This window comes from Tripterygium wilfordii, chromosome 22 (genome assembly GCF_013401445.1).
Source record: "Tripterygium wilfordii isolate XIE 37 chromosome 22, ASM1340144v1, whole genome shotgun sequence".
Taxonomy (NCBI): Eukaryota; Viridiplantae; Streptophyta; class Magnoliopsida; order Celastrales; family Celastraceae; genus Tripterygium; species Tripterygium wilfordii.
The window spans coordinates 1,714,864-1,740,993 of NC_052253.1; the positions used below are offsets into that span (position 1 = coordinate 1,714,864).

The 26,130-nt window shown below is 37.6% G+C and overlaps 6 protein-coding genes across 6 annotated transcripts; 3 read left to right on the forward strand and 3 right to left on the reverse strand.

The window, feature by feature from the left end:
- Nucleotides 1-39: 39 nt before the first annotated feature.
- On the reverse strand, nt 40-2,942 carry LOC119990730 (UPF0664 stress-induced protein C29B12.11c). Its single transcript, XM_038836809.1, has 5 exons — nt 2,643-2,942; nt 1,955-2,063; nt 734-805; nt 433-644; nt 40-315 (listed from the first exon to the last, which is right to left on the reverse strand). Exons 1-5 carry the CDS (start codon nt 2,759-2,761, stop codon nt 207-209), a joined length of 621 nt encoding a protein of 206 aa, XP_038692737.1. The 5' UTR covers nt 2,762-2,942; the 3' UTR covers nt 40-206.
- A 3,078-nt stretch (nt 2,943-6,020) lies between these two features.
- Nucleotides 6,021-9,596, forward strand: LOC119990703 (respiratory burst oxidase homolog protein D-like). Its single transcript, XM_038836762.1, has 9 exons — nt 6,021-6,652; nt 6,735-6,897; nt 6,986-7,034; nt 7,121-7,234; nt 7,325-8,137; nt 8,231-8,442; nt 8,539-8,703; nt 8,781-9,298; nt 9,390-9,596. The coding sequence occupies exons 1-9, from the start codon at nt 6,043-6,045 to the stop codon at nt 9,497-9,499; spliced, it is 2,754 nt and encodes a 917-aa protein (XP_038692690.1). The 5' UTR covers nt 6,021-6,042; the 3' UTR covers nt 9,500-9,596.
- Nucleotides 9,597-15,167: 5,571 nt separating this feature from the next.
- On the forward strand, nt 15,168-16,304 carry LOC119991291. The gene has a single exon (XM_038837615.1). The coding sequence runs from the start codon at nt 15,323-15,325 to the stop codon at nt 16,139-16,141; it is 819 nt and encodes a 272-aa protein (XP_038693543.1). The 5' UTR covers nt 15,168-15,322; the 3' UTR covers nt 16,142-16,304.
- A 1,906-nt stretch (nt 16,305-18,210) lies between these two features.
- On the forward strand, nt 18,211-20,546 carry LOC119991289 (pentatricopeptide repeat-containing protein DOT4, chloroplastic-like). The gene has a single exon (XM_038837613.1). The coding sequence runs from the start codon at nt 18,455-18,457 to the stop codon at nt 20,450-20,452; it is 1,998 nt and encodes a 665-aa protein (XP_038693541.1). The 5' UTR covers nt 18,211-18,454; the 3' UTR covers nt 20,453-20,546.
- Nucleotides 20,547-20,904: 358 nt separating this feature from the next.
- On the reverse strand, nt 20,905-23,098 carry LOC119991290 (calnexin homolog). Its single transcript, XM_038837614.1, has 2 exons — nt 21,348-23,098; nt 20,905-21,240 (listed from the first exon to the last, which is right to left on the reverse strand). Exon 1 carries the CDS (start codon nt 22,919-22,921, stop codon nt 21,371-21,373), a length of 1,551 nt encoding a protein of 516 aa, XP_038693542.1. The 5' UTR covers nt 22,922-23,098; the 3' UTR covers nt 20,905-21,240; nt 21,348-21,370.
- Nucleotides 23,099-23,819: 721 nt separating this feature from the next.
- LOC119992170 lies at nt 23,820-24,725 on the reverse strand. Its single transcript, XM_038838835.1, has one exon. The coding sequence runs from the start codon at nt 24,602-24,604 to the stop codon at nt 24,056-24,058; it is 549 nt and encodes a 182-aa protein (XP_038694763.1). The 5' UTR covers nt 24,605-24,725; the 3' UTR covers nt 23,820-24,055.
- Nucleotides 24,726-26,130: the final 1,405 nt, after the last annotated feature.

Consider the following 26,130-nt stretch of genomic DNA (forward strand, 5'->3'; position numbering starts at 1 on the left):
TTAAGTTTGGTCCGAGACATGGGAGGAAAGAAAAGAATATAGAGAGACCAAAACACAGCTTCCCCATAGAACATCACATAAGGTTTCATTTGACAATCCCGAAGTAAGAAATTAGTTGACAAACAAACAGAACATATATGAACAATAGTTACACAACACCAAGCAATAGTTTCATGAAATTTATTGTTCAGATTCTATTTGTAAGATCATATGGAGTTTTCAGCAGTGGCAGGATGGTATGAGCGCCGTCTCAGCTGAGATTCAGGGGTTGGCTGCTGCAAGAAAATCCTTGTTGGATCATTAGGATCAACATATCTGCAAAATGAGTAATTAATCAATTAGTTAACTCGCCATCCAAGCTCGGAGAAATAAAAGGAATCACATCAACAAGAAAAATAATGCGATTAGCTACAATTAGCTAAAAATGCTTACGCATGTCTCATCATTTCATCCACCGGAGTCTGCGCTGCCTGCAAAGGGTCCACACGAGGCTCTGAATTCTGGTTGGCTAGCTGGTTATGTAGCCTCACTGAAGAAAGCAGGTTGAAAAACAATGGAACAAAGGTTCCACAGCCACCTTCCTTGAACAAAATCTTGAATGAATGAGTAGAGTATAGAGCCCTGTTCTCATTTTCTGGAACAACCTGGAATTATTCGGGCTGAAACCATCAAATCTAGAGAGAAACAAAATGTCCACAAAAACCACAAACATAATATCACTAACACACATTACCGGATCTACGGAACCAGATATATTGTTGCAATGAAATATTGGTTGGTTAAATTTCTCACAACCGACATGAAGCTGCAAAATGAAACAATATGTGAAAGAAAGAGAAAAAGGGAAGTAGGAGGTAAGGACAATAGCGGATATATCATAACACAAAACGAAAAGATGCATGTCTTAATATCCTCAGTCAAATACACCAGCTTATGTAAAATAACACAATATGTCAAACCACAAATCATCTGCATTAGGAAGGTGAAGCAGAAACATTCCTACCGCAAAGATATGCACAGAATTTCAGGGGCGAACATACATATTACATACACAAGCAATACACCCAACAAATCCTTAAATTCCATAACTAATGAAGCTCTGCACTGAGAAGGTGCAGCCACAAATTTTATGAACTAAATTTATTTACACACCTTACCCCACCCCCTCCCCTTCCCTAAGTTTTTTTTCCCCTTTTTTTGTTCACCTTAGCAATTCAACACAATAAGTAATCCTCACAAATCTCTCTCTTTCTGAGAGTCAAAACAACTCTTTAATCATCATTTAGCTAACCGCCTTTTCTATACCATTATATTTGAAGCCACCAAAATAGCAAAGAACATAAACCTCATAACATGAATACTAGGCTGAATGGAGACAGAGAACACTCGTCTCACAGGCCAAGAATAGTGAAAAATAAGACACAAATTAATTATTAATACATGACCACACCATCAGCACATGCCAAGTGCCCAATCCACATTTCACATATTATTCATGATATCATTACTTGGAATGTAAGGTCTTATTCTTTATTTAAGAGTTTTCCTGCCCTAGAGTAATTTCAACATCAAACTTATTTTTGCCCACTTAACCCAGGAGAGAATATATAAAAATCAAATAGTAATAAGAAATTACCTTAAACGAATGCCTATAAGATTCCCCATAAAAGAAAAATGAAAATAAAACACTACACGAAGCTAAATCCAGCCTCTTAATGAATACAGACACAAATATTTGACAAAACTATTTCTTATAGATAGTAAAGAAGAGGGCACTCATAGAGTATAGTTATAATTTACAAGCCTAAAAATATGCCAGCTCCTACACACAGAACGCCAAAAGTTTGTCAATAGAGTCAATATGCAGGTTAGCTAATAACAGGAAAATAGATAATAGACATCAAAGCCTTGGAGCTTGATTAGCAAAAACTCTGAGAAAGAAAGCAATCCATACCAGGGGCATGTCAAATGCAAAGAAGTTACCAACAGGCTTCTCAGCAACAAAGACCATTCTAATATTTGACAAGTAGATTGTACCTTTGGCTTTAACCTGACCACCATGACTAGCGAAAATACAAGGGAAGAATCAGTGAATCGTGAAATCATCTCAATAACTGATACTATTATCCAATAATTCAATTTACCTATAAAAAGTAAAAACAAACTCTTTACATTACAAAAAAAAAATCTGAATATAATCGTGTAAACGTACTCTTTTAGACTAATTAAAATTCAATACGAAACCCTAAAAGCAACAGGCATAGAATTAAATCAGTCCCCAGAAGAGGGAAAAAAAAATAGAGCCTGTTTGACATGAAAACAAATTTAGGTTTTTCAATCATAGTGTGACCTTATAAAACCAATATCAACGTATGCGTAATGAACAGCATGGACTGCTTCTTTAAACCCAATACAACTTAACAAATTTTCATCCAAGCAAACAATATTTGGTGATAATCGATTAAACCCATCAAAACAATCAAGGGTAGAAAGAAATTGGAACGCCTGTCGAACAAACTACGCAGAATTTCATGCGGAGTGATTATAAGTATTGTTGGTAAAACAATAAAATTCAATCGATTGAGTCGATTTGAGATCAATAAAAACGGGAAAGAAACCAAATTACTAATATAAATACACACCCAGAAGCGCCAGGGATTTTATCGACTTGGAACTCCACGCCGTCTCGAGCCATCACAAAAATCTCGTTCACAAACGGCACCGGCATCCCGTTTGGGAACAACTGAGGATTTAGAGCCATAGCAGAATGAATATGCTCTCAAACTCTCCGAACGGTGATCAAGAATTTCTCTTCAGGATATCGGATCAGCTTTCGTTTCAAATCCTCCTATAACCGAACGAATAAGCCACCGACGCAAACACGCCTTTCCTAATTCTAGACCTTGCGCCTCGCGTTCTATAGCCTTCCCCGACTCACCCGAACTCGTTTATTTATTTAGGAGTAATTTTTATCTTTTCGGCATTTGAAAACAAGACACGGGCCTAGTAAACGAGCCAAGCCCAATCTTCAAGCCAAGTCATCCACACTGAAAAGTGAAAAGTGAAAAGTGAAAAGGATCTGTTGTCGTTGTGTACTTGTGTTGGTCTCTTTAGTCTCTGGGCTTCAGGCTTTCCAATTTGGGTCGGGACGAGTAAATGGGCTGGCCCTGTGACACGGGCCTTAAAATTTATGGATCAAGTGGTCTTTGGACTAGCCTTTTATAACCATATTGGTTCAGAAAATGTGGGCCTCTCACTAACGACCCATTGATGTTAATGATAGGCCCTTGATCCAGGCATTGGAGTTTGTGGACTTCGCTTTGAATTTTTAAATGAGCACCGTACTCACTTGTGGAGGGATCCAAAATTTCTAATTCCGATCAAGATCTAATTTGGAGGAAGTTTCACCTTTTTATTGATTGACAACTCCGTATTTAAAAGATCAAACGTTACTAAATGGTATATGATTTTACAGAGTCGTTTCATGGTCTTCTTTTTTTTAAAGTCTCAGGTCAATCAAGGTACTAACTTGACTGACCTGGCATCAAAAAGTCGTTTCATGATATTTCAGTTTCTAAGTTATAACATAGACTATCTATCGATGACTAAAAGTAATATTTACCTTCAAAGTTTAAAGTTCGTATTTGAAATGGTTGACTTGGTGACTCAGCACTTATGCAATTCTAACCCTTCCTTTAAGTCTAGAAATCTAAGTCGGGCAGACTCAATTTTCAAATTTTCAAACGACCTCCGAGTCCTATGTTATGTCCTCTTGTGTTGAAAATGAGCCAAATGGGGGACAAGTACTTCCATATGGGGTTGATGCTCACAATTAAAGGAAGTTATTTGACTATATTAATGGGTCAGTTGGGCCCAAGGCGTAGAAAGTTCATGGGTTATGGTTTTGGGCCTTCTCATCGTCCTAAGCCTCCATGCAACGTACATCACTGTGTCTGCATGGCATGAACAAAGGGTGGTTGAGATTCGAGAAGGACTGCTTCTGCATGCACATTGTGCAAATGCGACAAGTGGGCATGGGGGTTTTGAAAAGTTGACTTTTTTGTTTGAAGTTTCCAATTATGTTTAAGTATGACCAGAGCATGTATTGAAAACGTTAGACTTTGTCGTTCCATATTTGGTAAATCCGCGTTTTAGAAGCAAAAAAATTGGAAGCCAACCTTTCTCACTTCTTGGTTCCATCTTCGAGCTTCAACGTATTCTCTTTGGATCGTCAATAAATCGAAGCACATGCCATGATTGCCATCTTTATCGACCCGTTCAATATTCGTTGTCAATTGTCATACATCTTATAAATCCTTTATACAATGTACACTTGTATTGTAGCTCAATTACCCATATGGCCACAGGCTGCGTTTTGACTCAACTTATAATCCCGTCAGCGGGAAACTTTTGTGCTCGTGGGCATTCCAACCCGAGTTTATACAAATATAAGATGTCCAAAGGGAAAACTAGCTTGCATGGTATCTCGGTTATTGTACCTAAATTTGCATGTGTGTCTTGTTAATTAATCACTCGTTTTTCTTAATTATGTCCCATCATATCTACATTCATTGAGTTGTTAAAAATATATACTTATTAATGGATACTCATCATTCTTCCCATAGAAGTTGATCAGAATTTCAAAATATGAACAAACCATATATGTACTTACAGCAAACTCTATCAACTTTGCATTGCTTGAGATATGATTCATACCAGAAGTAGTTTATGTTAGTTAAGATCTCATATCCGCTGATTTTACAGGGTAGCTTAGTAGCTTGTCATCATATCACCAACTCAATATTCCTCCATGTGACAAGTGTGTATATATATATATATATATATCATCATCATCTATATGTATCTAGTCCGTTAATGTACATAATAAAGTTTCCTTTCTATAACTAGATTGTCAAAGGGTGATAACTTAACAATAATGTTGAGTTTAAGAACTAACAAAAATGAACATGAAACTTAATTTCCCATTCGGACAATCTTGGGGAGATTTGAGTTTTGGAGAGTCTTATGTTATACGCTCATTTGTGTGTCTTAGAGCACTTTGCATTAAAACTATGATGCAAGTCATGTTGAATACAAAAATTGTAAATTGTGAAAAAATTGTATTTGAGTAGGTAAAGTAGAAAATCGGTGAAGCACTGATGCAAGTCCAGGAACAATAGGACTTTGTTACACATTGCAGGCAAATTGGTCGAGTCTCATAATTTGTGACAAGAGTAGTGATATTAATTAACTATATAAAAATAATTTTATTATTAAAACAGCAGGATTTTTGTTTTGGTAGCTAGTAATGTTTAGTGTTTGTCCATTTGGTTAAAGACTTGTTAGTATTTAGATGTTTTTTTTCCCTTGAAATTAAAGTGCAATTTCAAAGACGATATCACGATACCTAGGCACTTTGTTCTCTGTTTGTTTCGCTAGTGGTTAGGAACGGTCCGTGTAAAAAGGTTTGTGTATAGTTTCCTAGTTTTGGGCAAGAAAGACTTACCATGAAAAAAAAAATGAAGGAGAACTTTGACTGGACTGCTTTATACTTTCCTACCACCTGTATTTGCATATCAATATCACCTGTATACCACCCGTATTTGCATCTATTAATTGTTGTTTCTTTACAAGTAATATCAGAGCAAGGTTATTTAGCTTGGATGTGGGTGTACATGTGTGACTCATGGTCCCATTTGGTGGGCTTGAGCCCGGTCCACAAGTGAGGGGAGATTGATAATAAAAGTTTCATATCATTAAAATAGAGATTAATGAATATGTTATAAACCATGAGCTTAATAAAACGTGTTTTAAAGTCGTGAGCCCCGAAAACACTGTGATGGATTGGATTTGGAAAAACCGACAATACCTTACCATGATAGTCAAATTTGGGCCCGGGGTTCTATTGTTGTTTCCTACAACAACCTGCTTCTCCGTCTCTGTCTCTCTCTAGCCATAAATGTATATATAAACAACCTTCATGCTCTTTATAGTTTATGTGAGCAAGTTAATGCTTTAGATTCTTTGTGAATTGTGGATAAAATGAGGAGCGAAGAAGGCAGAGGAGCTTATTCTGATAACAACTCCGACACAGAGAGCATAACCAGTGACAGGTCCACATTCAGTGGTCAATTAGATGCTCCGATCAAAAAACGTCCATCCAAGAAAAGTGCCCGCTTCAACCTTCCTACCGTAGAAATACCGAGCACCTCCGAAAACGGCGGAGCTGACGATGGTTCCTCTTATGTCGAAATCACTCTCGACATTCGTGACGACTCTGTGGCCGTTCACAGCGTTCAAGCTGCAGGAGGAGAAGGTCATGAGGATCCGGAACTGGCTTTGTTGGCCAAAAAGACGCTGGAGAGCAAGTCGCCGTCGTTTCGATCGTATCTGTTTCGGAACACTTCCTCGCAAATCAAGCAAGTCTCTCAAGAGCTCAAACGGTTAGCTTCCTTCTCGAGGAGGCCGTCCGCAGCTGGACGGTTCGACCGGACCAAATCCGCTGCTGCTCATGCCTTGAAGGGGCTTAAGTTCATCACTACCAAGACTGGTGGCGGTAGAGGTGGATGGCCTGCCGTGGAGAAGCGGTTCGATGACCTCACCGCCTCTACTAACGGACTTCTTAGCTCTTCCTTGTTCGGTGAATGCATAGGTAGGTACTAGTTTGAAATTTGAATTAATCAAAACAATTAATATATTATTAAAATGTTGTTGAATTAATTTTGAATTTGCAGGGATGAACAAGGAGTCCAAGGAGTTTTCATTGGAGCTATTTCGTGCTCTTGCTCGGAGACATAACATCGCCAGTGATGCAATCAACAAATCTCAGCTGAAAGATTTCTGGGATCAGCTTTCAAATGAAAGCTTTGATGCAAGGCTTCAAACTTTCTTGGACATGTAAACCACTTTTACTTCATTACTTTTCTTTGAATTAATTAATGGTAATTTTGTTGTTAATTAATAGTTAATGATGGGGATGTTGCAGGGTGGACAAAGATGCTGATGGAAGAATCACAGAAGAAGAAGTCAGAGAGGTAAGCGTGCATCGAACAGGTTAAGATTTTCAGATTAAATTAGGCTTAGTATACTAATTAATTAGTTTTGGGTCTGTACTCTGTAGATCATCAGTCTCAGTGCTTCTGCAAACAAGCTCTCAAACATTCAAAAGCAAGCAAAAGAGTATGCAGCATTGATCATGGAAGAACTCGATCCCGACAATGCCGGTTACATCATGGTACGTGAAAACATGAAGTAAATTGTTTTTGATTAAAGAATCCAAGTAGAGTTAGAATAATAATTCATTGGTATTTTGTTCTTTTAACAGATTTATAACCTGGAAACTCTGTTATTACAAGCTCCAAACCAATCTGTGCGAATGGGAGATAGCAAAGTTTTGAGCCAACTCTTGAGTCAAAAGCTGAAACCAACTCAATTGAACAACCCAATAAGCAGATGGTATGAGAAGATCAAGTACTTCTTATTAGATAACTGGCAGAGAGTCTGGATTATGATGTTATGGATCGGAATCCTCGCCGGCTTATTCACGTACAAGTTCATCCAATACAAAAACAAAGAGGTGTTCGAAGTGATGGGCTATTGTGTTTCCATTGCCAAAGGAGGAGCAGAGACTCTGAAATTCAACATGGCCTTAATTCTTCTCCCAGTTTGCAGAAACACGATTACTTGGCTCCGAAACCAGACTAAATTAGGCAAGGCCGTGCCTTTCGATGACAATCTGAACTTTCATAAGGTAATTGCCATTGCAATAGCAGTTGGAGTAGCACTACATGCTGGTGCACATCTAACATGTGATTTCCCTCGGCTTCTTCACGCCACCGAAGAGGAATACGAGCCTTTGGAAAAGTATTTTGGGGAAGAACAGCCTGAGAATTACTGGTGGTTTGTCAAGGGTGTTGCAGGGGTTACTGGAATTATAATGGTCGTGTTAATGGCCATAGCGTTTACGCTAGCCACGCCTTGGTTCAGACGTAACAAGCTCAACTTACCAAAAGCTCTAAAGAAGCTCGCAGGATTCAATGCCTTCTGGTACTCTCACCATCTTTTCGTCATTGTGTATACCCTTCTCATTGTTCATGGCATCTACCTCTACCTCACCAAAACATGGTACCATAAAACAGTGAGTCTCTTTTCTTTATCATCGATCGTTACGTTTCTTCATCACTTTCAATTCAATAATCGTGTTCCCTTGACCTTTGATCTTTGAATGCAGACATGGATGTACCTTGCAGTGCCAATTCTTCTTTACGCTTGTGAAAGGTTGATCAGAGCATTCAGATCAAGCATAAAACCAGTCAAGATTCTCAAGGTTGCTGTGTATCCAGGCAATGTACTAGCTCTGTACATGTCAAAGCCCCAAGGATTCAAGTACAAGAGCGGCCAATACATGTTCGTCAACTGCGCTGCTGTTTCTCCCTTCGAATGGTACGTGACTGTCTAATTAATTCTCCCATTTCAATCAAATCAACTCAAGAATGAAGAAACCAAATCATTCAATCTACACCCATTTGCAACACACAGGCACCCATTTTCGATCACTTCAGCTCCCGGGGACGATTACCTTAGTGTTCATATTCGAACTCTCGGAGACTGGACTCGGCAGCTCAAAACTGTCTTCTCTGAGGTATGTCAACCTCCTCCGGCAGGCAAGAGTGGACTACTCAGAGCCGATGGTGGCAATCCAAGGTAAGAAAAATTCAAATTCCAGTATCAAATTAAATTAATTAACAATGTGGATTAAATTAATTAATCAATGATTTCAGCTTCCCGAAGATTTTGATCGACGGTCCATACGGAGCACCAGCGCAAGACTACAAAAAGTACGATATAGTACTTCTGGTCGGACTCGGAATCGGGGCGACGCCGATGATCAGTATCGTGAAGGACATTATCAACAACATGAAAACCCTATCCCACGACGCCGCCGCCTTGGAGTCCGGCCTCGCAACCCCAAACAACAACAGAAACAAATTCAAAACCCAGAAAGCCTACTTCTACTGGGTAACAAGAGAGCAAGGGTCGTTCGATTGGTTCAAAGGGGTAATGAACGAGGTGGCGGAGATGGACGAGAAGGGCGTGATTGAGCTTCACAATTACTGTACAAGCGTATACGAAGAAGGCGATGCCAGGTCAGCCCTAATTGCCATGCTTCAGTCACTCCACCACGCGAAGAACGGAGTCGACGTCGTTTCAGGAACCCGCGTCAAATCCCATTTCGCAAAACCGAATTGGCGACAAGTGTACAAGCGAATCGCACTCCAACATCCAGACGCACGAATCGGTCAGTGTCGATGACTCACCTCGCCCACCATTTTCAATTGCGCTTTTAGTCAATTAGTGTTGATGGTGGTTTGGTATTTGCGTATTTGCAGGAGTTTTCTATTGTGGGGCACCGGCACTAACGAAGGAGCTAAGGCAGTTAGCATTGGATTTCTCTCACAAGACCATCACCAAGTTTGATTTTCACAAAGAGAATTTCTAGATTAATTAACTAATAATGTTAATTAAATTAAGAAGAGTTTACGATTAGTTATATTATATCTACACTCGAGCCACCAGTTAGAATAATAAGGATGATGTTCGAATCCTCCCTTTACCGTTTCAAAAAAAAAAAAAATCAGCTATATAATACCCAAATAGAAATAGAAATGCATTTGCGAACTTTTTTTTTGTTTTTGGTTAGTGATGATGATGTATAATGTTTCGTCATTTGTATTACATGTTATGATTAACAATGTTGATGTAATCAAGGTATTGTAATTTAATTATTCAAATTTTGTTCCAAAAGAATTGTTTATTGCGGTAGTAGGTCAATTTGTGCGTCTTTGTGGCATGTATTATTATTCTTCAATGGGTACCAGCCAAGATTCATTGTTTTTCAATAATGGTGTCATCACTCATAATCTATCTAACTATCTTCCACTAAAACGACAGAATCATATGTGTATGTCTTGGACATTCAAATATTATATATGTGTGTGTGATGCAAAGTGGCATGGAATCGGTTTAGCGTTGGTCCTCCAATTTAGAAAATTTTAGAGAAATCATAAATATATGGTATTTAATATTTAAAAGTACATGACAATTCTAGATCGTTAGATATAAACTCAAAATATTCAATTTTTAATTTTCAATTACGATAAATTTGATTTTTGTTTTCAATCACGACGAGTGTTACATGCGTTGGTCTTAACCCCAATCCAAGTGGCATACGCAATTGATGGTAATAACAAATGGCGAGGCCACTATGTGTCTATGTGTGGTAGGTAATATGTTGATAACTATGGTCACTTTATGTGGTAGGTAATGTTACCATACGTTTATATATATATGGTTATGCCAACACTTTTATATGAAACCCACAGCGATATGAGGAGATTTTTGTGTGTTTGTGATGGTGTTGGTGAGTGTGAATTAGAGGTGTAATTTACCTATTAATCTACATGTGTCTCATGTACTTTTCAAAATTGGGGATTTCTATCTTATTATACCCTTTTTGACAATCAAAACCACATTTGTTCTCAAGTAACAATCAATGAAGATTTGTCTTGACTTTAATTCCTACCAATATTATAGAAGCTTCAAATTCAACCCAAAAGGCACAAATCTTGGATCACATGTCACACTTCATGAACAAGAAGAGATCGAGAAGAAAATGAAAGACAGAAGACCAAGATGAAATCAATAGTAATTCACTTTTTTTTTTCCCCTCAAATCGAGCATGCTAGTACTTCTTTACTTCAGATATAATTAATCCTTCTAGAAGGAATGGTATTGCATTAATTTTATCACTTGGGTGATATATAAGCCTAGTTTGGTAAGACATTTTTGAAAATAGCAGATATACTAATAGAAATGGTGGTAACAGAAATGCTGGAGAATTTTAGTAGCAGAAATGCTACTCGAATGTTGTGTGGTGTTTGGTTGAACTTTTGTTGGTAACATTTTTGCTAAATAGTATATATTAAATGATAAATATTTTATAATATCAATAAATTTATTTATTTATTAATTAATTTATAATAACTCATGAAGTGAGGGTATAAATGGAATAAAAAAAATTAATGGGGATAATATTGACTTTTGACGGTGAAATGCTATTAAAATGCTTCATACAATTAACATGTCAAAAGTAGCATAAGATGCTGAATAAAAATATCTCGGATTACGTGCCAAAAAAACTCGTTTGGTAAGGCAGTAGCATTTATACTAGCAAGTAGTATAAATGCTACAAAAAATACTCATCCAAACGGGGCCATAGTCGAATTGGTGAATTTCTTTGGGCACAAATCGTATGGATTCTGAAAGCCTTGGATTCGATTCCCACCAAGAACAATATCCTCGTGGTTAGGCATTGGGTTTTGACTCAACTTAATTATCCTGTTATCAAGTGGAAAATTTATGTACGCGCGGACATGACGGCTTGAGTTTAGACCCACATCAAATGTTCAAAGTCCAAACTTATAATAGTGTCATCATCGGTTACCATAAAGAAAATGTTAGCATTAATTTCTTTGATTAGTGTTGTTTTCTAATGATCAATGAATCTTACCCTCGGACCTAATTTTTTCCAAAAAATGAGACAATCACGAAATGACTTTGGGATTGGAATGGCGGAATGCTAATATATTCAAATATATATACTGGACCTGGACCTGGACCTGGACGGCTGGACCTGACCTCATACTTGTAACTTGGCCATGCAATTATTCTATGTAAATTTCTTTTTTCTCCCAAGACTACGTTGCCTTGTGCTTCACTTTCTTCGTTTAATTTTTTTTTTTTCTGCCAGTGCCTGAGAAGACTGTAATCTCGCTTCTTCTTTATTTTTGAATATAGTTTTGTAATATTGTGTTTGTTGAGTCAATATTCATTATTATTTAAAATCTTCGTCCTCTGATTGACTTGATTTAAAAAAAAAGGAAAAAAAAAAAAGACAACTAAGTCGAGAGCTGACCTAGTCAAGAACCGTGTGTATTGGATCACAAGTTATAAAGAATTCTAGATCTCCTTGAATGATCAACTCCAATTTATTCCAAAAATCTATAAAATTCTGGAAAACAATTATGAATATAGAATTTGATAAGAGAATACAATGCATGATATTAGACTTTGGCTGTAATATCATACGAAAAAGATTGTGTATGGAAATTAAAATTCTCTCATTATGATTGAATCCATGAATTCCTATTGCCATGAAATATACCCTTTCAACAACAATTGAGGGGTATTATCCGTTTTGAGTCTTAAGATTCGCACGATTTATCGGAGATTGGTTTTTAAACTTATAAATCGCACGTTAGATCTCATCTAGCCGATGCGAGGTGAGATTTTTTTGTATTTCTAACACTAATGGAAGCTGTAAAAGCAGCAAGTTTGCAAAATACTCCTAAAGATATATCCATTTCAAAGCCTACAACAAACCACGAGAAAAAGGTAATAGTATGAATGCTTAGAGAAGCTTGTTTTGTTCGAATCAAAGTGGAGGGACTAAAGTAAAAAGATCGTTTCACCAAAGTAGAGGGGCCAAAAATATATCTTATCCTTCCAAGAGATGGGCCGTCTTTTATTGGGCTTTTATTGAATACGTGACTATAGAGTTGGAAATTGGAGTCCCTCAACATCAAGCTCGCCAATCTGTTATTGGGCTTTCTAGTAATTTATGTCTCGAAAGCTGGCCCAACAGTGTTAATATATATTCTGTCAGAAATAATGGAAATCGGCTGCTAGATCATGAATAAACAAGCATATTTTTAACAAATTCATATACGCAGACATGTAAAGTGGGCTGGCTCGCTGGATTACATTAATGGGCCTTGCCGGGCCGGCCTGCAATCTCAAAACATAAGACTCAATCAAAGCAAGAACATTCGTGTGAACCTTCATTAATTCCAGAGAATTAGTGCAATACAAGCTACCAAAGACCAATCTATAAACTCATAAAAGAGAAGGGAGAAAGGGGGAGGGTGGGAGAGAAAAAAGAGAGAAACAATAAAATAGTTTTTTTATTTTTTATTTTTATTTGGGGATGGTGGTACACACCAAACCTCTAACATTATTGTTTAACCAAACATTGAGACATAGATTAACATTATTGTTTAACCATGTTCTGAATTTCAAGAGTTTCGATGGATTTAGGTTTAGATATACTTTCGGATCTATTTGGACTTTGGAGGACTACTCAAATGACAAGATTTGCTTTGCTCAGGTATTTTTAAATTTTTTTTATGTTTGTTTTTCTAATCAGACGTAGTCCGGTGTGCTCTAGTAATTTTTCTTATTTGTTTAGTCTACTAGTGTATATCCCGGTGTCCTTTGTAATTCAGTGTTTTGCCAGTGTAGTCAGGTGTTTGTTCGAAATTTTTAGATATAATACATTTTTATGGTGGCTCGAGTGTCTATAGGATTCAAATTGTCTTTTCTAAATTATTTGGTAAATGAATATAAAAGACATTTTTCATAAAAATATAAAATAAAATAAAACAAAACATTCAAGCATTAATCACGCCACTAAAAAAGTCTACACGGTTCACATCCATAATTTTGAGACCCAACTCTAGACCTGCCTAATAATTTGTCTCCGCATACACAACTTGGTCAACGATGAGATTTTAGGCAAAGCACGTGCGGGCATTTGGGTCAAAGTCAGACAAACATGTATATATAATTATATATTCGCCAGATGAGACATCATTATCCTGATCAACACGTTTGGATTCTTATCCGGACAAAACTAAAAATCCACACATTCATTTATGATCACCTGAATCTAAACTCAACTGACCCAACACCACAATGCCACTAATTCATAGATCATTTTACTGGTTTCCAAATGTTGGTTATGATAACAAGCCGGGAGTCAGCCTAACTAGTTTTCATTCTTGTATTTATACTCGATGATCAATGGTTCAATCCTTATGGATATCAACTATGTGTGTATTTGTCTAAATCATGTGAGTGTGTGTGGATTATACGTGGGTGTGAGTTAGAGGGATACATATGTGGTGCATGTGTACGCTTCTATTGTCAGATTAAAAAAAAAAAATTGTAGGTTATGATACATGCATGCATGGGAGCCCCCAATATTGACATTATAAGATATCTAACACATTATATATTTATTGACTCCAATCACAAAGAACATTAGTACTGCATGCTGGTGCCCAGCCACCTCAACATACAAGTCATTAGATAATTCTAATTCTGTGCCTTCTATTATTTAACATTAATTAATTTCCAATGTGCTCCTTGATATATATGGGAAGCCATCAAAAGAATGATATTTTAGGGTTTCGTTTATATTAAAAATAAGTCTTAAGTAGATTTATTTTGAAGTTTGATTATTTAGTGGAGTAGTATACTTGATTTGAGGGTGCGAGAAAAAAATATTTATCTCGAATAATAAAAATATTAATTTAACCATCAAGAGAGTGTCTACATTCTTTGGAATTTGTAATTCGATTTCTATCTGAGCCTATACATCAAACTTTTTTATATTTTTGACTAGTAGTACTAGGTTTTTTTTTCCCTTCCATTTGGTGCCAACCTATGAATTCATATGGAAATACGTGTACATTGAATTGAATTTTTCCAAAAAAAATAAAATAAAATGAACGTAGTTTTCGACATAAATTCAAAAAGTGATTTGCACTGCAATTAATACAAAAATCCTCAAGCCAAACTTAACTTGTGGATGAAGCATAGCCACATACAGGTTGGACGGGATTTCCCAACGCCTTTTCTTTGACCAAAACTTGATCGAATACACCGAATCCAAGAGTTTGGGTCAAGCTTTCGAACAACCCCAAGCCAAATAGTACACCGTGCACCCTCTACAGTATATATGAATTTATGTGTGAATCGACCATTTTTAAAAGTGTGGATAATTTTAAATTCACATGAGATAAATATATATATAATAATAATTCGGATACTCATTCTTCTATCATAAAAAAAATCATGGGTTCGGATGAAAGAGTCAAAATTATTTACTGAAATAAATAAGTGCGGATGCAAACCCAAAACGCATAATACTTTAGCCAGAAGGCTATAGGAAATTTCTCTCGCATTAAAAAAAACCACCAATATATATATATTAGACTTTTTATGTGAGAATTCTTTATTTATATATATATATTCAGTCATACGTGCCAAGCAACCACATAAAACCTTTGCCCGGCCCTCAGCCCTCTCTCTCAAAACCAAGCAATGTCTTCTTTCTTCCTTCACTATATGTAACCAGTAATCACTTCTTTTAGATTCACTTTTTTTGCGTTTCTGTGGATTGATGAGCAGCTAGGCTAATATGGGTATCAAGTTTTTCAGTCTTCAAATGGTCCCCTGGGCATGTTTTCATCTTATGAGCAACGACGTCGCGTGTGGCCAAATCCAGCCAGAACCACCACGGTCAATCAAGCTAATCGATTCGAACGGGGAGGTCAAGATCTACACCCGACCCATTCCCGCGTCGGAGCTCATGATCCAGTTCCCTAAACATTTAGTTTGCCACTCTGACTCGTTCTACATAGGTCAAAAAATTCCGGCTCTAGCCGAGTCTGACCTGCTCCAACTCGGTCACAACTACTTTCTTCTCCCCACGCAGTTTTTCCAGTCCGTGTTGTCGTTCGTCAACATTGCCGCTTTCGCCTCTGCCAAAACGACGCCGCACCTGCCGTTTCGAAACGCGTTGATGAAAAAGGCCGCGACTTGTAGACCGTTCGATATACAGAAATCGCCTTCAGGGTGTTTGAGAATACGCGTGACTGACGAGTTTATATCGCAATTGATGGAGGAAGGGGATGCGGTGGAGAATGGAGAGGCGGGTTGTGAAGAAGAGACGACGAAGAGTGCTGGAGTGTGTAATAGTCCTCAGTTAAAGAAGGAGTATAAGCAGCTTGTTCGGTATCGGCAATGGAAGCCGACGCTCGAGACGATCAGAGAGAGCAAGGAGAAGAGAAAGTTGTCGTCTTTTGGGATGAAGAGAAGGAAGAAATCACAAGCAAAAGTTAAATCAGAAACCCAACAGAGAACAGAGCATAGCAACGTCCATCACGTAACATCTAGTAGTAAAGCCTGTAAATCCTCTTTGAAGGGGAAAATCAAGATTATCAGATCAAAGAAGTGATATGGACAACTTGGCTCTCTCTCTCTCTCTCTCTCTCTTGTTTTTATTCGTAATTTGAATATGCTTGTACTATGTAAACTGGTCGTAGTTAATCTCTCGCATACAGAAATGAATATATCAAACACATTCACGGCATCATTGATCCTCTGTGTTTGTTTTGCCATATTATGAGTATTTCTGTATCTGGGTTTTAGTCCTTATCATCAACAGTAAGAGGGAGGAGCAAAGAGAATCAAAACATGCATGGTGGGGGTTACTGGGAAATCCACTTTCACAGTCCACCATGAATGTGATGTTCTGCTTTTGCATTGGCAGTCAGTGGTGGTGGTGATTGGGAGAGAGAGGAGAAATTGGTTTTGGTAGGTAAAAAAATTGAGGGAGATGTCAGATGAGGACAAAGTAGGAGTCAAAGAAGGTCAGCAGAATGCGTGCGTCTGCTCCTACCCAAAGCCAAACACGTGCTTTTGATATCTATTTTCATTTGTGATTGGGTGGCAAACTAGCAGCTCAATGTACCGACCGGGTCTTCAGTATCTACTGTGCTTCGTTGAATAGTTCAATACAATTCCTTTGGAACCTTATCCCCTTTCTTTATTTTTTATATCAACATCTTTTAAAAAAATAGTAAATATTAATAATTTTGAATCTAATATTAATATTATTGTATATATTTTTGCTTGGTTTTTTCTTGTAATCCACATCACTTGGTATTTTTCAAGCGATGTGAAATCACAAGTCTTAACAATTCCCTGCATTTTTTGACTGAGCTATACCATACGCAAAAGTGGACGAATAAAGAACCGCCCAACTTGACTGATACATTGCTCTTATATCATATCAGAAATTTGAGCACACTCACATCAATAATATTATCTGTTTAGGGTTTATCTGTTCACTATGAATACATCGGATCCGCATGACTTTGTTATTATGACCTTCACCTATGGTACTTAGGCCCAGGAAAAACCTTGATGTATGAGAGATGCTTGGTCTTTTCTTATAAATCACATTGCTTCATATTCTCCAAGCGATTTGGGATTACAAATCTTGAGAATAACCTAAAAAATGTGAACTCTTTAGTTGATCGCCCATTATGATTTTTTTATCATATTTGGTATTGGAACTAGTATGATGAATTTTAAGTACATTCAAGATCCACAAGCACGGCTGTTTGCGGCCGGTTTTTTGTGGTTTTTTTATATGAAAATGACCGACCAAACGGTTGGTTTGTTGGGTTTTTCGTTTTTTTATCGGTTCGATTTTTAGTGGAGAAATGTGCAACTTTGTATTATAAAAAACCGATCAATCATTTCCGTTTCAGGTTAGGCGGTTTTTTTTAACAACCCTATCCACAAGTGGATCATTTGATAGAATAGTTGGTGACTAACAAACCTGCTAACAAATCCTTAGCTGAGATGGTTAATGCATATACTCAAATTAAATGGTACTCAAGTTCGAGTCCCACTTCGGTTTACCTACTAAAATAATACCATGGCGAATCCATTGGTGGATCTGATGAAGAAGATGCAGAAGGATGGTGACAAGATCGATGAGAAACAAATTGAAATTATTCATCACATCTGGATCCAAAAAAGTTGAAAAGGTTGATGAGCGAACTCTCACCTTAAAAAAAACATCGAAAGTGTATCTAAGATTATTTTGTTATCAAAAGTAGATAGACAAAAAATTGAAGATAGCCCCCTCCACTTAATTTTTTGAATAGATAAAAAATGATAAAAGTATATGATTGAATTTGTAAACTCGATCAAAACATATTAATCATTTTTAAAAAAAAAATTATTACTCAAAATCTTGATTACAACAGACCCCGTCATCCGTCTGTTTACATAGTTAACAAACAAGGTCTTTAACAAATGATCAAAATTTAGCATCCCAGAAATCCAATGCTCTTGGATTGAGCTTTTGTGGGGGAGATGATTTTTTTTAAAATTATTTTTAATAAAGAGATGATTTTAGTTGTTCGTGAACATCACAACCCCCGTAGAAGGATCTATTATCTATGTATGATTTACGCACACATTATCTGTCATTATGAATTACAGTCAAGGTAAAAATAAAATATTGATTTCCTTAAACAAACAGTACAGTTAACTTTTTACTGTATATCTTTATCCTCGAACACAATTTCTTCGATGAATCCAAAGACTGCGTATCACCTCAAATCCATTCCAAGGAGGAGGAGGGGTTGCTGCTTGCTTTCACCAAACTCCAACTGCCCAAAACCCAGAATGTCGCTTGAATTCTAGAGAATGTAGCAGTTTCAAGATAAGAAGCCCAAAAAGCTGGGAAGATATGGATGTTCTTTCGTTGACCTACACGCCGAGCTTCCTCAAAAAGGATAATCCGATCAAGTCGACGGTACAATTCAAGCGTACCCGTCACCTTAAAACCTCTGATAGGCACTCGAAAGCAGTGAAATCGGGAGGGTTGACAACCACCCATAAGGTGCTCGGTGAAATTCCTCTGTCAAGTTCGTACTCCTGGAACAAACTCATCCACACCCATCTCTGCAATGGAGACTCTCAAACTGCTCTCTCCGTATTCAATCTCATGCTGCTGTGCCACGTCCGTCCAGATAGACACACTATCCCTCGCATTATAACAGCTTCCCGCATCTCTGCTAACTTATTCTTAGGCAGACAGGTTCATGCTTTGGCTCTTAAACTTGGCTTTTCCACTGACCACTACGTTGTTACTGCTTTGATTGAATTGTATGGCCGTCTTGTTGGTGTTGATGCAGCGAGATTCGTGTTTGATAAATGCTCTTTGAAAAATTCAGTTTCTTGGACTATGCTAGCTAGGTTGTACTTAGCGGAGAATAAGCCCAATTTGGCTATTGATGTGTTTACCCAAATGGTCGAATTTAATGTTGACATTGATCCAGTTGCATTGGCAACTGCAATTGGTGCCTGCGGACAGTTAAAGTCTGTGCAGCAGGGTAGGAGTGTTCATGAGGTAGCAAAGAAATGTGGCCTAGAATCAGATGTTTTGGTGGGCAATTCACTGTTGAAGATGTATATTGATTGCGGAAGAGTTGAAAATGCTCGTGCAACTTTTGACAGAATGCCATATAAAGATGTCATTTCCTGGACAGAAATAATTCGTGTACATGTGAAGAATGGAGGATTCAATGAGGGTCTTAAGTTATTCCGACAGATGATTACAGATAAAGTACAGCCGGATTCACTCACAATCTCAAGTGTTCTACCGGCATGTGCTAGAATGGCAGCTCATAAGCATGGGAAGGAGATTCATGGGTATTTGATTAGAAATGGAATCGACATGAATGTTACAGTAAGTAATGCTATCATGGACATGTATGTGAAATCAGGATTCATTGAATCTGCTTCAAAGGTTTTCAGCTTTCTGGAGGAGAGGGATGTTGTTTCATGGACTGTTATGATACTGGGCTTTAGTTTACATGGACAAGGCGAGCTTGGAGTGGATCTATTCCACAAGATGGAGAAAGACTCTAGCATAGAAATTGATAACCTGACATATGCAGCTGTTCTCCATGCTTGTATTACAGCATGCTTTGTTGCGGAAGGCAAGCTATACTTCAGTTGCATTAGGAAAGTTAATGCTGCCCATTATGCTTCAATGGTCTCTCTCTTAGCTCGTGCGAGGCTATTTGATGAGGCAAGATCCTTCATTGAGGAACATAAGATTGGGAGGATTAGAGAGGTACTGAGAGCGTTGCTGGATGGGTACAGGATCCATCAGCAAGCCACATTGGGTAAGCAGGTCATTGAAAAGTTGTTGGATCTGGAGCCGCTTAATGCTGAGAACTATGTGTTACTATCCAATTGGAATGCCGAAAATGCAAGTTGGGACATGGCTGATGAATGGAAAAAAACAATTAGAGATATGGGTTTGAATCCTAAGAAAGCTCACAGTTGGATAGAGTTTCGAAATAAAGTTCATGTTTTCGGAACAGGGGATTTATCCCATCCAAGATCAGAAAAAATATATTCGGAGTTGCATAATTTGATGAAAAACATGGAATATGAAGGAATTAGGCCCAACTCAGATTATAGTCTCCATGATGTGGATGAAGAGCGGGAGTGCATTCAAATTGGACACAGTGAATTGTTGGCAATATCTTTTGGACTCATTAGTACACAGGCCGGGGCAACTATTCGTGTGACCAAAAACCTTCGTGTGTGTCACTCTTGCCATGATGCTGCAAAGGGTATCTCTAAAGTTGTAGAAAGAGAGATCATAATAAAGGATCCAAGTTGTTTTCACCATTTTAAGAATGGAGCTTGCTCGTGTAAGGATTTTTGGTGATTCAGTTTTCTGCCATTTGATTGTCTACTCATTTAGGCCATCGGATAGTAGAGATCCCTGGTTGTTATAGAGTAGAAAATTTTGTGCTGGTATCTATTTGCTGAAACTTGAAAGGCAAAGGAGTGGTCTCCTCAATGTACGAATCACTTCCACAGACTGATAAATCAAGGTTTCTTTTTCTTGGTCAACTATAACCGGCCAAGAACCCTCTCTTCGAAAAAATGTAAGCAACACAATTTGAGATTTATGATCGAAGCCACAGTCATACTGTCTACGCTAATCCGAAAGATAAGCTGAAAGAAACTCAGTCAATGTTACTGCAAAGGGAGCGACATGCCCACAGTATGCTACTCAGAAATTTCAAAGATGTATGGAAAGCAATTCTAATGCCTAATTCAAGTTTCCCTTCTGGCAGACCTCCTGCGACGAGGAGCAATGGCATCTTCATTCTCAGGTTCCTTTTCCTTTGCTTCCTTGTCTCTTTGATTATTGGAACTTTGAGCTTTCTTTTCGTTCGTTCCCCTGCTTTGTTGATTATTGGAACTTACAGCATCGGCTATCTTGTTTTTTCCATTGTTAACAACCTGACAGTATCAGAAGAAAAGTTATGAAAAAAAAGTTGTTGCTGTTGCATAAATCATGAAGGTTTTATAGAGGTGTAACCTCCATACCTTAGGTTTTTTGTCTCCAAAAAGGAGTCTAAAGAAAGCCGTCAAAGTCACAACCACAACAGAAGCAAGAACACCAATTGTAATGTCAGGTTGCTTCTTTCCTTTTTCAATGAGATCCTGCAGGGAAGCATGCAATCTCAATGATAATAGCTCATTTGAAATGAAGCATCATTAAGAGAAAATTCTTGCAACTGTTCTAGTACGAAATCGTCGTAGTAACTTACAATGATCTTAGGCTTGTATGCATCTAATAAAGGAATCTCTGCAAGCTTATAGAGAAGGTTGAAAATTTTCTTCTGCAACATTGCCTAGAGAAAATTGAAAATTTTAGAGAAATCAAGTACCAAGAGATATACAATATGCATAATTTCAAGGAAGCCACTGTATATAATACCTGGAAACTAGAGATTATGCCTGCTAGACCTGAACCTGCTTCTTGAGCCTTCTGCTTCTCCTTCTCAGCTTGGTACTTTGGCTTCCATGTTCTTTCCCTGTAGGTTTCTGCAACCTTCTCATCTCTAGTTATCAAGATATTGTCAAACAATATGCCATCCTGCATAGTCCAAATCTCAATCCCAACAGCTGCAATAGGCTCAAAATCAGGCTTATCAAGTACATAGTAATCCGGGTTTGGAATCTGTCGAGGTTTCCAAACACCCTTATAATTCGGATTATCAATTAATGGTGCTTTCCATTTTCCTTTATAAGCAGGATTCCTCTTCATTGGCTTCTTCCACTCTCCACACCCAGGTGCCAATACACATTTCGGATTCTGCATCTTTGGTGGCTCCCATTCGCCATCCTCCTCATCATCCCAATCCTCCGGCTTCACTGCCTGAGGGTCGTCAATCTCCTCAGTCTCGTAATCTAACCAACCTAGTGGTTTCTCAGCTGCCTCATCTATGATCTCCATTGGTGCATCTTCATCCCAATCCTCAGGCTTCACCGCAGTTGAATCCGGAACCTTTTCCCGCTCATCCCAATCGTCTGGCTTCTTATCGTTTGGATCTGTAATCATCTTTGGCGGAACCAATGCAGGCTCAAAATCTTCACCGGAGAGAAAATTTGCTTTCTTCTTCTCTCCTCCATCTATAAGAATACTCAATTGATTCCCAGGTCTTAAAACTGCTGTATAGACATGAGTGAGCTTGTCTGATGGCAGAGGAGGAGGGAATTTGAGATGATGCTCCACGTACTTCCCAGTCTTTGGATTCCTGTGGTTAAGGATGAAATGAACCTTGTTTGTTGGACCACACTTGTCTGGTCCAAACATTATGGAGTAAGGATGGTTATTGTCAAAGTTTCTTGGATCCCATGAATCCTGAAGTGGTCGGAGGTATTTCAGGTATGCTCCGCCGCACTCTAGGTCATTCTGAAGCCGGACCTCGAACTGTAATACAGCCTTTCCGTCCTTAAAACTGAAGATCTCCCCAAGTTCTTTGACAATGGCGTATTTCCTTGCCTTCTCACTGACAAGGAGGCCATAGTCATCATGTCCTTCACTCTTGGATAGCTTCCATACACCTTTGTAATCATCTCTCTCAGAAGCAATCCAGCTTCCTTCAAATGAATCGTCAAATGGTTCGTAGAGTACCTTGTCAAATCCATGGCCAATCTCAGTATAATAACATTGCATAATAAAAAGAAGAAGAGAGAGTTGGGGGAAGAAACAATGAGAAGAGATGGAGGAAGAAACAATGAGAGCACTTGCCACATCGTCGGAAGCAGCAGCGTGATCAATAAGCACTGCGGTAACCACCACCAATTGAAGAAGCCGATGTATCTTCTTCCATTCCATGGCCAGACTGTCTCCTATCAGAATTCAACAAGAGATGGCATTAGAACTAAACTGGTAATGACATGTATTTTTGTTTTTTTAGTTGTTTTTTTTTTCCTGAAATTTACATTTCCTCCAAGATATGGGGCTTTTGAATAGGTTTCTGTTGGACTAGAATCCTCCTCCATTAATGATTTTTCAGCATGTTTTTTTTAAATTTTTTTATAATTTCGTCAAATGCCATATAAACCCCTTGTGTTAGTGGCATAAAAATTTTATATGCCATTCAATGTGTAGAGCTGAAAAAACTGAAACAAGGATGGGTTTGGCAGGTGCAAACGCATGCATTTGGATAACAAAAAAGTTTAGTCGAGCAATGTGTTACGGAAAACTGAAGCTGCGAGGAGCTATTTTCACTCGCGACGCAACGCAACGCACATGACCGCATTTTTTGTGTCAAAACAAGATAAATTTTTTTTTATGGAAAGAAGCATTGTATAACTAAGAGGAAAGGGATGCAATAATATCTTTCAAGACATAACTTAAAAAGAAAGCCAGGGCATTTCCAAAGCCAAAACGAGTTTTTTCTAATTTTATCCTCAATCAATTTTATTATTTTATTTATATTTTTTAAAAAAGAAATTCATCAATTGATATTAGTGAAAAAAATTTAATTTTAGCATCACCTCGCCACAACATTTTTAATGATAAGTTAAATACTTTTTTGTTACCATAACTATCTCATCACAGTTTCATAAACCTCCCTATAGGATGTCAAAACACAAAACACTCTCAATCTATTCGAGAAATGCAAGAACAAGTTGGCTCCATAAAAGTCGTCCTTTGAAAGAACCAATGCTACAATAAAGAGAGAACAAGGGCGACCAAAGATTGAATTGAAATCCTGACAAATTAGCACATATATAATTACTACCAATATTATTGCAATAATGAATTATAAATTACAGAGGCCACTTAGGCAACACTGAGGCCCGACATATAACCCATTCTGGCAACATACAGGCCCAATCTAAGCCCAATAGTATCCATTACTTTCTTCTTTTTTCTCGATTAATTTTATTCGAATTTCTAAGATTAATCTCAAATTAAATAAACAAAAATAAGAAAATCCCACTTAATTCCATCTGAATCTGATCAAGTTCCTCTGGCAAGCATTTCCTCCTGGAACCTTTTGAAGGACTCGAGCTTCTGCAATTTCATCTGCTTGTGAAACCTCAAAATGAACAAATCCGCCACATGATCGATCTCATCTTCCAAGCTGAAATTCTGACCTCCTTCCTCCTTTGAATTCCTCACCAAGTCAATGATGGACCCACCTTGGTCAACGAAATCATTATCATCGAACAGCGAGTGAGTGAGATCCGGATACTTATCATCATCATCAGCATCATAATGGGCGGTCTCGATGTCCTCCCTGGACATTGCGTTGTAGAGAACAATAGCCTTGCTTTGGCCCTCAACGTCGCCGTTTTGACTGTCCTTGTCGTGTTGTTGACCAAGAATGCTGTGAATTTTGTTGGAGATTGAGCCGAGCAAGACCTTCCTGTTCTTGACCAGAGAGAACAGGATGAGTCGAGCCTTGAGTGCACTTGTTTTGGTCTTGATGGCTAAGGACTTGGCCTTGGCAACTGAACTCAATAAGGACATGATTGGTTTGAAGAACCCAGAAGCCTTGATCTTCATGATTTTTTTTGGTTTTTTAAGTTCAGAGTATTTGAAACAAAATGAAGTAAGAAAAATGAACGAATTAATTTAGAGAAGGAAGAAGGGTTTGGAAACTGAATATCGGATGAGTATGGAAGCAGAAGTTGGCATGAAGCAATACAAGAGACTTTCATGGAGTTTATATAGAAATTTAAACCAAATAAAGCAAAAAAGCTTCTCCATGCAGAAATCTAGTCAGACCCAACTGCGTGGCACCTCACTATTGGTTACAGATAAAGATTATATATTTTCATATGATGCTTCAAGTGGGTCGAAAAATCCAAAAAAGGAAAGTGATGAAAAAAAGGTCATTTGGTTTATTTTTTGTTGTTTTTTTTTTTTTAAAACGAGAGAGTGGTGGATTTCAACCCTATATACCAACGGTGGATTTCAAACCTATATATCGTCTTTATCACTATAACTAATGGTTCAGGTGTTTCTGTTTCTCGTATTTTTTCTTCTAGAAAACATTATTTTTTGTCTGTGTCAAGCTGTTTTCAAGTGATTTTATATTTTCAGTATTTTCTTAAATGGAATACCAAATGTGTTTTTAAGATTATTTTATATTTTTTGAAAAGTAAAAACAGAAAAACAAACTTACCAAATCATATAAATTTGCATCTCATGCACGGTAGCAAAGGCATCAGATATATATTTTTAACCAGAAAAACAGAAAGAAAAAGTTGTTGAAAAGCACTTTCAGAAAGTAAAAGTGAGACTGTCTTGAATAAAAGTTACAGAAAAAGAAAGGAACCCCCATTATTTATGTCACTCCACTTGTCTTGTTCTGCTAATACTGTGTGTTTGTGTGTGCATCCCGTTAGCATTGATTCAACCACTTGGTCGCAGTATACTTGATTATCTCTTTTAGGTCGGGAGTTCCAAATAATAAGTTGAAATATTTGTTTGTGCAATCTTAATTTTGTAGGTTTGTCCCACTTTTGAGTCTTACCAACATGGGTTTCGATTCAATCTCTCAATCATGCTAAATAAAGTTAAATGAAATCATCAAGGAAGGTTCAAAGAGGCCGGCCTAACAGCGCAAAAAAGAGAATTAGACCTTCTTAATAACGTGTGCAGCCCACAACAGAAGTGTAGGAGAGAACATAACATATAAACTTTTCAAGTCTTTGACCCATGCATGCACACTGCCCCTTTTCTAGGAACACAGAATGAGAGAGCAACTAGTGATGCATGGATGTGCTTTCTCCTTAGAGGGTAAGAATCTTAAAACATGTGAGTTTATTAGTTGTCAAATCACAAAAAAAAAAAAAGAAGTAAAGTTGAGATTAAGTAAAAGGGCGATGAGGCTTTTTTTATAGCAAATGAAGATATTTAGAGAATCTCATAAAGTATTACAGCCCTTGGTATCAGATCAGTTAAATACAATCACTTTCTTTAAATATATACCACAAAAGCAATTTCAGTCATATATGAATTGAGTGAATAAGGGCAAATAACAACTGGTATATATTTGGGAAGAGTCGGACGATCTAAGTATTCGG

Coding starts and splice junctions, on each gene's coding strand:
- LOC119990730 (XM_038836809.1), bottom strand. CDS start 2,761: ATGGCTCTAAATCCTCAGTTGTTCCCAAACGGGATGCCGGTGCCGTTT. Junction 2,064..2,642: donor AAAATCCCTGGCGCTTCTGG/GTGTGTATTTAT, acceptor TATTTTCGCTAG/TCATGGTGGTCAGGTTAAAG. Junction 316..432: donor GATGAAATGATGAGACATGC/GTAAGCATTTTT, acceptor CTCATTTTGCAG/ATATGTTGATCCTAATGATC.
- LOC119991289 (XM_038837613.1), top strand. CDS start 18,455: ATGGATGTTCTTTCGTTGACCTACACGCCGAGCTTCCTCAAAAAGGAT.
- LOC119992170 (XM_038838835.1), bottom strand. CDS start 24,604: ATGAAGATCAAGGCTTCTGGGTTCTTCAAACCAATCATGTCCTTATTG.
- LOC119990703 (XM_038836762.1), top strand. CDS start 6,043: ATGAGGAGCGAAGAAGGCAGAGGAGCTTATTCTGATAACAACTCCGAC. Junction 6,653..6,734: donor CTTGTTCGGTGAATGCATAG/GTAGGTACTAGT, acceptor TTGAATTTGCAG/GGATGAACAAGGAGTCCAAG. Junction 8,704..8,780: donor GCCGATGGTGGCAATCCAAG/GTAAGAAAAATT, acceptor CAATGATTTCAG/CTTCCCGAAGATTTTGATCG.
- LOC119991290 (XM_038837614.1), bottom strand. CDS start 22,921: ATGGAATGGAAGAAGATACATCGGCTTCTTCAATTGGTGGTGGTTACC.
- LOC119991291 (XM_038837615.1), top strand. CDS start 15,323: ATGGGTATCAAGTTTTTCAGTCTTCAAATGGTCCCCTGGGCATGTTTT.